Source organism: Petromyzon marinus, unplaced genomic scaffold, assembly GCF_048934315.1.
Source record: "Petromyzon marinus isolate PM22_M1 ecotype Great Lakes invasive population unplaced genomic scaffold, UKy_Petmar_22M1.pri1.0 PM_Scaffold_638, whole genome shotgun sequence".
Classification (NCBI taxonomy): Eukaryota; Metazoa; Chordata; class Hyperoartia; order Petromyzontiformes; family Petromyzontidae; genus Petromyzon; species Petromyzon marinus.
The window spans coordinates 12,501-23,995 of NW_027423654.1; the positions used below are offsets into that span (position 1 = coordinate 12,501).

At 53.1% G+C, this 11,495-nt stretch overlaps 1 protein-coding gene across 1 annotated transcript in view; it reads right to left on the minus strand.

Moving 5' to 3' along the window:
- DIMT1 (DIM1 rRNA methyltransferase and ribosome maturation factor) overlaps positions 1–11,269 on the minus strand; it is a 20,488-nt gene extending 9,219 nt beyond the window's left edge. The window contains exons 1-3 of the mRNA XM_076064729.1: positions 11,167–11,269; positions 7,494–7,555; positions 2,006–2,099 (exon numbers count right to left, since the gene is read on the minus strand). Coding sequence (XP_075920844.1) covers positions 2,006–2,099; positions 7,494–7,555; positions 11,167–11,193 — 183 coding nt within the window. The 5' untranslated portion in view covers positions 11,194–11,269. The remainder of the gene's footprint in view (positions 1–2,005; positions 2,100–7,493; positions 7,556–11,166) is intronic.
- Between the last annotated feature and the right edge of the window lie 226 nt (positions 11,270–11,495).

The window sequence follows — 11,495 nt, forward strand, 5'->3', positions numbered from 1 at the left end:
TACCTGTGAGTACCTGTGGTACCTGTGAGTACTAGTGGTACCTGTGAGTACCTGTGGTACCTGTGAGTACCTGTGAGTACCTGTGGTACCTGTGAGTACTTGTAAGTACCTTTGAGTACTAGTGGTCCCTGTGAGTACTAGTGGTACCTGTGAGTACTAGTGGGTACCTGTGAGTACTAGTGAGTACTAATGGTACCTGTGAGTACCTGTGGGTACCTGTGAGTACCTGTGAGTACTAGTGGGTACCTGTGAGTACTAGTGAGTACTAGTGGTAACCAGTGAGTACCTGTGAGTACTAATGGTACCTGTGAGTACTAGAGGTGCCTGTGAGTCCTAGTAGTACCTGTGGTACCTGTGGTACCTGTGAGTACCTGTCGTACCTGTGGTACCTGTGAGTACCAGTGGTACCTGTGAGTACCTGTGAGTACTAGTGGTATCTGTGAGTACTAGTGGGTACCTGTGGTACCTGTGAGTACCTGTGGTACTTGTGAGTACCTGTGAGTACCTGGTAAGGTAGGTTGGCCACACAGACATTAAAGAAGGGTACTAGTGAGTACCTGTGGTACCTGTGAGTACCTGTGGTACCTGTGAGTAACTGTGAGTACTAGTGGTACCTGTGGTACCTGTGGTACCTGTGAGTACCTGCGGTACCTGTGGTACCTGTGAGTACCTGTGAGTACTAGTGAGTACCTGTGGTACTTGTGAGTACCTGTGAGTACCTGTGAGTACTAGTGGTACCTGTGAGTACCTGTGAGTACTAGTGGTACCTGTGAGTACCTGTGGTACCTGTGAGTACCTGTGGTACTTGTGAGTACCTGTGAGTACCTGGTAAGGTAGGTTGGCCACACAGACATTAAAGAAGGGTACTAGTGAGTACCTGTGAGTAGCTGTGGTACTTGTGAGTACTAGTGAGTACCTGTGAATACCTGTGAGTACCTGTCAGTACCTGTGAGCACTAGTGGTACCTGTGAGCACCTGTGGTACCTGTGAGTACCTGTGAGCACCTGTGAGTACCTGTGGTACTAGTGCTACCTGTGAGTACCTGTGAGTACCTGTGGGTACCTGTGAGTACCTGTGGTACCTGTGAGTACCTGTGAGTACCTGTCAGTACCTGTGAGCACTAGTGGTACCTGTGAGCACCTGTGGTACCTGTGAGTACCTGTGAGCACCTGTGAGTACCTGTGGTACTAGTGCTACCTGTGAGTACCTGTGAGTACCTGTGGGTACCTGTGGGTACCTGTGGTACCTGTGAGTACCTGTGAGTACCTGTGAGTACTAGTGGTACCTGTGAGTACCTGTGGTACCTGTGAGTACCTGTGAGTACTAGTAGTACCTGTGGTACTTGTGAGTACTAGTGGTACTTGTGAGTACCTGTGAGTACCTGTGGTACCTGTGAGTACCTGTGAGTACTAGTGGTACCTGTGAGTACCTGTGGTACCTGTAAGTACCTGTGGTACCTGTGAGTACCTGGTAAGGTAGGTTGGCCACACAGACATTAAAGAAGGGTACTAGTGAGTACCTGTGGTACCTGTGAGTACCTGTGGTACCTGTGGTACCTGTGAGTACCTGTGAGTACCTGTGAGCACTAGTGGTACCTGTGAGTACCTGTGAGTACTAGTGGTACCTGTGGTACCTGTGAGTACCTGTGAGTACTAGTGGGTACCTGTGGTACCTGTGAGTACCTGTGAGTACCTGTGGTACTTGTGAGTACCTGTGAGTACCTGTGAGCACTAGTGGTACCTGTGAGTACCTGTGAGTACTAGTGGTACCTGTGGTACCTGTGAGTACCTGTGAGTACTAGTGGGTACCTGTGGTACCTGTGAGTACCTGTGAGTACCTGTGGTACTTGTGAGTACCTGTGAGTACCTGGTAAGGTAGGTTGGCCACACAGACATTAAAGAAGGGTACTAGTAAGTACCTGTAAGTACCTGTGGTACCTGTGGTACCTGTGAGTACCTGTGAGTACTAGTAAGTACCTGTAAGTACCTGTGGTACCTGTGAGTACCTGGTAAGGTAGGTTGGCCACACAGACATTAAAGAAGGGGAGTTCGGCCTTCAGAACGTCTCCAACCAGCACCTGCAGCTTGGAGGCCATGGGCCTGCAGGTGACACAGCGGGGGGCGGAGTCAACGTAGGGGGGCGGAGTCAACGTGGGGGGCGGAGTCAACGTGGGGGCGGAGTCAACGTGGGGGGCGGAGTCAACGGGGGGGGGGGCGGAGTCAACGTGGGGGGCGGAGTCAACGTGGGGGGGCGGGGTAAACATAGGGGGTGGGGTCAACGTGGGGGGGGGGGGGGCGGGGTCAACATAGGGGGCGGAGTCAACGTGGGGGGCGGAGTCAACGTGGGGGGCGGAGTCAACGTAGGGGGGGGGGGTGGAGTCAACGTGGGGGGCGGAGTCAACGTAGGGGGGGGGCGGAGTCAACGTGGGGGGCGGAGTCAACGTGGGGGGGGGGGGGCGGAGTCAAAGTGGGGGGCGGAGTCAACGTAGGGGGCGGAGTCAACATGGGGGGCAGTCAACGTAGGGGCGGGGTCAACGTGGTGGGCGGGGTCAACGTAGGGGGCGGAATCAACATAGGGGGCGCAGTCAACGTAGGGGGCGGGGTCAACGTGGTGGGCGGGGTCAAAGTAGGGGGCGAGGTCAACGTGTGCGGCGGAGTCAACGTGGTGGGCGGGGTCAACGTAGGGGGGGGCGGGGTCACCGTTGGGGGCGGAGTCACAGTAGAGGGGGCGGGGTCAACATAGGGGGCGGAGTCAACGTGGGGGGCGGAGTCAACGTGGGGGGTGGAGTCAATGTGGGGGGCGGAGTCAACGTAGGGGGGGCGGGGTCACCGTTGGGGGCGGGGTCACAGTAGAGGGGGCGGAGTCAACGTAGGGGAAGTGGGGTCACCGTTGGGGGCGGGGTCACATTAGAGGGGGCGGGGGTCACCATTGGGGGCGGGGTCACAGTCGAGGGGGCGGGGTCACCGTTGTGGGCGGGGTCACAGCGGTAACAACTTCTCAATGGGACGTGGGGTTCGACCAATGGGTGATTTTGTGAACGTGAAGTTGGTCTGTATGGAGTCTTGGTAGGAGGCAACACGCAGTTATCACATAACGTAACAGCAACACAAACACTCAGTTCCCAGCACTAAGGGGCAGGTAACAGCCTCAGTGTTAACGCCTGTTACAGCCCTCCGTCTAACGTACCCCTAGACACCACTATCACCTGTTACAGCACCTCCGTCTAACGTACCCCTAGACACCACTATCACCTGTTACAGCACTCGGTCTAACGTACCCCTAGACATCACTATCACCTGTTACAGCACTCCGTCTAACGTACCCCTAGACACCACTATCACCTGTTACAGCACTCGGTCTAACGTACCCCTAGACACCACTATCACCTGTTACAGCCCTCCGTCTAATGTACCCCTAGACATCACTATCACCTGTTACAGCGCTCCGTCTAACGTACCCCTAGACACCACTATCACCTGTTACAGCACTCCGTCTAACGTACCCCTAGACACCACTATTACCTGTTACAGCACCTCTGTCTAACGTACCCCTAGACATCACTATCACCTGTTACAGCACCTCCGTCTAACGTACCCCTAGACATCACTAACTCCTGTTACAGCCCTCCGTCTAACGTACCCTAGACACCACTATCACCTGTTACAGCACCTCCGTCTAACGTACCCCTAGACATCACTAACACCTGTTACAGCACTCCGTCTAGCGTACCCCTAGACATCACTAACACCTGTTACAGCACCTCTGTCTAACGTACCCCTAGACATCACTAACACCTGTTACAGCGCTCCGTCTAGCGTACCTCTAGACACCACCATCACCTGTTACAGCAACTCCGTCTAGCGTACCCCTAGACACCACTATCACCTGTTACAGCCCTCCGTCTAACGTACCCCTAGACATCACTATCACCTGTTACAGCACTCTGTCTTACGTACCCCTAGACACCACTATCACCTGTTACAGCGCTCCGGCTAACGTACCCCTAGACATCACTATCACCTGTTACAGCACTCTGTCTAACGTACCCCTAGACACCACTATCACCTGTTACAGCCCTCCATCTAGCGTACCCCTAGACATCACTATCACCTGTTACAGCCCTCCGTCTAACGTACCCCTAGACACCACTATCACCTGTTACAGCGCTCCGTCTAACGTACCCCTAGACATCACTATCACCTGTTACAGCGCTCCGTCTAACGTACCCCTAGACATCACTATCACCTGTTACAGCGCTCCGTCTAACGTACCCCTAGACACCACTATCACCTGTTACAGCACCTCCGTCTAGCGTACCCCTAGACACCACTATCACCTGTTACAGCGCCTCCGTCTAACGTACCCCTAGACATCACTATCACCTGTTACAGCCCTCCGTCTAACGTACCCCTAGACACCACTATCACCTGTTACAGCGCTCCGTCTAACGTACCCCTAGACATCACTATCACCTGTTACAGCGCTCCGTCTAACGTACCCCTAGACATCACTATCACCTGTTACAGCGCTCCGTCTAACGTACCCCTAGACACCACTATCACCTGTTACAGCACTCCGTCTAACATACCCCTAGACACCACTATCACCTGTTACAGCACCTCCGTCTAACGTACCCCTAGACACCACTATCACCTGTTACAGCACTCCGTCTAACGTACCCCTAGACACCACTATCACCTGTTACAGCACCTCCGTCTAACGTACCCCTAGACATCACTATCACCTGTTACAGCTGTCTGTCTAACGTACCCCTAGACACCACTATCACCTGTTACAGCACTCCGTCTAACGTACCCCTAGACACCACTATCACCTGTTACAGCACCTCCGTCTAACGTACCCCTAGACACCACTATCACCTGTTACAACCCTCCATCTAACGTACCTCTAGACACCACTATCACCTGTTACAGCACCTCCATCTAACGTACCCCTAGACACCACTATCACCTGTTACAGCTGTCTGTCTAACGTACCCCTAGACACCACTATCACCTGTTACAGCGCTCCGTCTAACGTACCCCTAGACACCACTATCACCTGTTACAGCACTCAGTCTAACGTACCCCTAGACACCACTATCACCTGTTACAGCTGTCTGTCTAACATACCCCTAGACACCACTATCACCTGTTACAGCGCTCCGTCTAACGTACCCATAGACATCACTATCACCTGTTACAGCACCTCCGTCTCACGTACCCCTAGACATCACTATCACCTGTTACAGCACCTCCGTCTCACGTACCCCTAGACACCACTATCACCTGTTACAGCGCTCCGTCTAACGTACCCCTAGACACCACTATCACCTGTTACAGCACCTCCGTCTCACGTACCCCTAGACATCACTATCACCTGTTACAGCGCTCCGTCTAACGTACCCCTAGACACCACTATCACCTGTTACAGCACTCTGTCTAACGTACCCCTAGACACCACTATCACCTGTTACAACCCTCAATCTAACGTACCTCTAGACACCACTATCACCTGTTACAGCACCTCCGTCTAACGTACCCCTAGACACCACTATCACCTGTTACAGCCCTCCGTCTAACGTACCCCTAGACATCACTAACACCTGTTACAGCCCTCCGTCTAACGTACCCCTAGACACCACTATCACCTGTTACAGCACCTCTGTCTAACGTACCCCTAGACACCACTATCACCTGTTACAGCCCTCCGTCTAACGTACCCCTAGACACCACTATCACCTGTTACAGCACCTCCGTCTAACGTACCCCTAGACACCACTATCACCTGTTACAGCCCTCCGTCTAACGTACCCCTAGACATCACTATCACCTGTTACAGCGCTCCGTCTAACGTACCCCTAGACATCACTATCACCTGTTACAGCACTGTCTAACGTACCCCTAGACACCACTATCACCTGTTACAGCCCTCCGTCTAACGTACCCCTAGACACCACTATCACCTGTTACAGCTGTCTGTCTAACGTACCCCTAGACACCACTAACTCCTGTTACAGCCCTCCGTCTAACGTACCCCTAGACACCACTATCACCTGTTACAGCCCTCCGTCTAACGTACCCCTAGACACCACTATCACCTGTTACAGCACCTCCGTCTAACGTACCCCTAGACATCACTATCACCTGTTACAGCCCTCCGTCTAACGTACCCCTAGACATCACTATCACCTGTTACAGCACCTCTGTCCAACGTACCCCTAGACACCACTATCAACTGTTACAGCCCTCCGTCTAACGTACCCCTAGACATCACTATCACCTGTTACAGCACTCCGTCTAACGTACCCCTAGACACCACTATCACCTGTTACAGCCCTCCGTCTAACGTACCCCTAGACATCACTATCACCTGTTACAGCACTGTCTAACGTACCCCTAGACACCACTATCACCTGTTACAGCACTCTGTCTAACGTACCACTAGCGTGATGATGGTGATGTTGGTGATGGTGGTGGTGATGGTGGTGATGGTGTGAGTGTGATGATGGTGGTGATGGTGTGAGTGTGATGGTGGTGATGGTGATGATGGTGGTGGTGATGATGGTGGTGATGATGGTGGTGATGGTGGTGATGGTGTGAGTGTGATCATGGTGATGGTGGTGATGATGGTGATGAGAATGATGGTGGTGATGGTGGTGATGATGATGGGGGTGATGGTGATGATGGTGATGGTGGGGATGATGGTGTGATTGTGATGGTGGTGATGGTGGTGATGATGGTGGTGATGGTGGTGATGATTGTGATGGTGGTGATGGTGGTGATGGTGGTGATGATGGTGGTGATGGTGATGATGGTATGAGTGTGATGTTGATGGTGATGGTGGTGTGAGTGTGATGATGATGGTGGTGGTGTGAGTGTGATGATGATGGTGGTGGTGGTGATGATGGTGATGATGATGGTGGTGTGATGGTGATGATGGTGAGTGTGAGGATGGTGATGATGATGGTGGTGGTGGTGGTGATGATGGTGATGATGATGGTGGTGTGATGATGGTGATGGTGGTATGAGTGTGATGATGGTGATGGTGTATGAGTGTGATGATGATGGTGGTGATGGTGTGAGTGTGATGGTGATGGTGGTGATGGTGATGGTGGTGATGGTGATGGTGTGAGTGTGATGATGATGGTGATGGTGATGATGGTGATGGTATGAGTGTGAGTGTGATGATGGTGATGGTGGTGTGAGTGTGATGATGATGGTGGTGGTGTGAGTGTGATGGTGATGGTGGTGATGGTGATGGTGTGAGTGTGATGATGATGGTGATGAGTGTGATGATGGTGATGATGATGATGGTGATGGTATGAGTGTGATGGTGATGGTATGAGTGTGATGGTGATGGTGGTGATGGTGATGGTGTGAGTGTGATGATGATGGTGATGAGTGTGATGGTGATGGTGATGATGGTATGAGTGTGATGGTGATGGTGATGATGAAACGGGATGGGAGTGTGATGGTGATGGGGGTCCTCACGTGGTCTGGACGCGTTTGTGAAGCTCTGCCACGAGTCTCGGGTCGATCTCACACGCAACCACCTGCAAGAGGGGGTGGGCACGGAACAACGGAACTGATCAGTGGGTGGGGGGGTGAGTGAGTGGGGTGGGTGAGTGGTGAGTGAGTGAGTGAGTGGTGAGTGGTGAGTGAGTGGTGAGTGAGTGAGTGGGTGAGTGAGTGAGTGAGTGGTGAGTGAGTGGTGAGTGGTGAGTGAGTGGGTGAGTGAGTGAGTGGTGAGTGAGTGGTGAGTGAGTGAGTGGGTGAGTGAGTGAGTGAGTGAGTGGTGAGTGAGTGGTGAGTGAGTGAGTGAGTGGGTGAGTGAGTGAGTGGTGAGTGAGTGGTGAGTGAGTGGTGAGTGAGTGGTGAGTGAGTGGTGAGTGGGTGAGTGAGTGAGTGAGTGGTGAGTGGTGAGTGAGTGGTGAGTGGGTGAGTGAGTGAGTGAGTGGGTGAGTGAGTGAGTGAGTGGTGAGTGAGTGTGAGTGAGTGGTGAGTGAGTGTGAGTGGTGAGTGGGTGAGTGAGTGAGTGAGTGGTGAGTGGTGAGTGAGTGGTGAGTGAGTGGGTGAGTGAGTGAGTGAGTGGGTGAGTGAGTGAGTGAGTGGTGAGTGAGTGGTGAGTGAGTGGTGAGTGAGTGGTGAGTGGGTGAGTGAGTGAGTGAGTGGTGAGTGGTGAGTGAGTGAGTGGTGACTGGGTGGTGAGTGGGTGGTGAGTGAGTGGTGAGTGAGTGGTTGAGTGAGTGAGTGAGTGGGTGAGTGAGTGGTGAGTGAGTGAGTGGTGAGTGAGTGGTGAGTGAGTGGTGAGTGAGTGAGTGGGTGAGTGAGTGAGTGAGTGGGTGAGTGAGTGGGAGTGAGTGAGTGAGTGGTGAGTGAGTGGTGAGTGAGTGAATGGTGAGTGAGTGAGTGGTTGAGTGAGTGAGTGGTGAGTGAGTGGTGAGTGAGTGAGTGTTGAGTGAGTGAGTGGTGAGTGAGTGGTGAGTGAGTGAGTGGTGAGTGAGTGAGTGAGTGGTGAGTGAGTGAGTGGTGAGTGAGTGGTGAGTGAGTGGTGAGGGAGTGATGAGTGGGTGGTGAGTGAGTGGTGAGTGGGTGGTGAGTGAGTGAGTGGTGAGTGAGTGGGTGAGTGAGTGGTGACTGGTGGTGAGTGGGTGGTGAGTGAGTGGTGTGTGAGTGAGTGGGGAGTGAGTGAGTGAGTGGTGAGTGAGTGGTGAGTGAGTGAGTGGTGAGTGAGTGAGTGAGTGGTGAGTGAGTGAGTGAGTGGGTGAGTGAGTGAGTGAGTGGGTGAGTGAGTGAGTGAGTGGTGAGTGAGTGGTGAGTGAGTGGTGAGTGAGTGGTGAGTGGGTGAGTGAGTGAGTGAGTGGTGAGTGGTGAGTGAGTGAGTGGTGACTGGGTGGTGAGTGGGTGGTGAGTGAGTGGTGAGTGAGTTGAGTGAGTGAGTGAGTGGGTGGTGAGGAGTGGGTGAGTGAGTGGTGAGTGAGTGTGTGGGAGTGGTGAGTGAGTGGTGAGTGAGTGGGTGAGTGAGTGAGTGGGTGAGTGAGTGGGTGAGTGAGTGGTGAGTGAGTGAGTGAGTGGTGAGTGAGTGAGTGAGTGGTGAGTGAGTGAGCGGTGAGAGTGGTGAGTGAGTGAGTGGTTGAGTGAGTGAGTGGTGAGTGAGTGGTGAGTGAGTGAGTGAGTGGTTGAGTGAGTGAGTGGTGAGTGAGTGAGTGGTGAGTGAGTGGTGAGTGAGTGAGTGAGTGGTGAGTGAGTGTGAGTGAGTGGTGAGTGAGTGAGTGAGTGGTGAGTGAGTGGTGAGTGAGTGAGTGGTGAGTGAGTAGTGAGTGAGCTGGTGAGTGAGTGGTGAGTGAGTGGTGAGTGATTAGTGAGTGAGTGGTGAGTGAGTGGTGAGTGAGTGAGTGGTGAGTGAGTGAATGAGTGGGTGAGTGAGTGGGTGGTGAGTGAGTGGTGAGTGAGTGATGAGTGAGTGAGTGGTGAGTGAGTGGTGAGTGAGTGAGTGAGTGGGTGAGTGGGTGAGTGAGTGAGTGGGTGAGTGAGTGGTGAGTGAGTGGTGAGTGAGTGGTGAGTGAGTGAGTGGGTGAGTGGAGTGAGTGAGTGGTGAGTGAGTGAGTGAGGGTGAGTGAGTGGTGAGTGAGTGAGTGAGTGGTGAGTGAGTGAGTGAGTGGTGAGTGAGTGAGCGGTGAGGGTGGTGAGTGAGTGAGTGGTTGAGTGAGTGAGTGGTGAGTGAGTGGTGAGTGAGTGAGTGAGTGGTTGAGTGAGTGAGTGGTGAGTGAGTGAGTGGTGAGTGAGTGGTGAGTGAGTGAGTGAGTGGTGAGTGAGTGAGTGAGTGGTGAGTGAGTGGTGAGTGAGTGGTGAGTGAGTGAGTGAGTGGTGAGTGAGTGGTGAGTGAGTGAGTGAGTGGTGAGTGAGTAGTGAGTGAGTGGTGAGTGAGTGGTGAGGTGAGTGGTGAGTGATTAGTGAGTGAGTGGTGAGTGAGTGGTGAGTGGTGAGTGAGTGAGTGGTGAGTGAGTGAATGAGTGGGTGAGTGAGTGGGTGGTGAGTGAGTGGTGAGTGAGTGGTGAGTGAGTGGTGAGTGAGTGGGTGAGTGAGTGGGTGAGTGGTGAGTGAGTGGTGAGTGAGTGGTGAGTGAGTGATGAGTGAGTGGAGTGGTGGTGGTGATGTGAGTGGTGAGTGAGTGAGTGGGTGAGTGGGTGAGTGAGTGAGTGGTGAGTGAGTGGTGAGTGAGTGGTGAGTGAGTGGTGAGTGAGTGAGTGGGTGAGTGAGTGAGTGAGTGGTGAGTGAGTGAGTGAGTGGTAAGTGAGTGAGTGGGTGAGTGAGTGGTGAGTGGTGAGTGAGTGAGTGGGTGGGTGAGTGAGTGGTGAGTGAGTGAGTGGTGAGTGGTGAGTGAGTGAGTGGGTGAGTGAGTGAGTGATGAGTGAGTGGTGAGTGAGTGAGTGGTGAGTGAGTGGTGAGTGAGTGGTGAGTGAGTGAGTGAGTTGGTGAGTGAGTGAGTGATGAGTGAGTGGTGAGTGAGTGAGTGGTGAGTGAGTGGTGAGTGAGTGGTGAGTGAGTGAGTGAGTGGTGAGTGAGTGGGTGAGTGAGTGAGTGGTGAGTGAGTGGTGAGTGAGTGGTGAGTGAGTGAGTGGTGAGTGGGTGGTGAGTGAGTGGTGAGTGAGTGGTGAGTGAGTGAGTGGTGAGTGAGTGGGTGAGTGAGTGAGTGAGTGGTGAGTGAGTGATGAGTGAGTGGGGAGTGAGTGGTGAGTGAGTGGTGAGTAAGTGGTGAGTGAGTGGTGAGTGAGTGAGTGTGTGACTGAGTGACTGAGTGAGTGAGTGGTGAGTGAGTGGTGAGTGAGTGGTGAGTGAGTGAGTGATGAGTGAGTGGTGAGTGAGTGGTGAGTGGAGTGGTGGTGAGTGGTGAGTGAGTGGTGAGTGAGTGAGTGTGTGAATGAGTGACTGAGTGAGTGAGTGGTGAGTGAGTGGTGAGTGAGTGGTGAGTGAGTGAGTAACTGAGTGAGTGGTGAGTGAGTGAGTGGTGAGTGAGTGAGTGATGAGTGAGTGAGTGAGTGATGAGTGAGTGGTGAGTGAGTGGTGAGTGAGTGGTGAGTGAGTGGTGAGTGAGTGGTGAGTGAGTGGTGAGTGAGTGGTGAGTGAGTGGTGAGTGAGTGGTGAGTGAGTGGTGAGCTGGAACCTTCTTGGCTTTCTGCAGAAGCTTCATTGTCAAGTTCCCTGTCCCTGGGCCCACCTCCAACACCACATCAGTGGGACGTAGTGCAGCCTGCACACACAGAGACACACACACAGACACACACACACACAGAGACACACACAGAGACACACACACACATACATACACAGTCACACACACAGTCGGTTACACACACGCACACACAGTCAGTTACACACACACAGATACAGATACACACACACACACAGATATACACACACACACACAGTTACACACACACACAGATACACACACACAGTTAACACACATAGACACACACACACAGTTACACA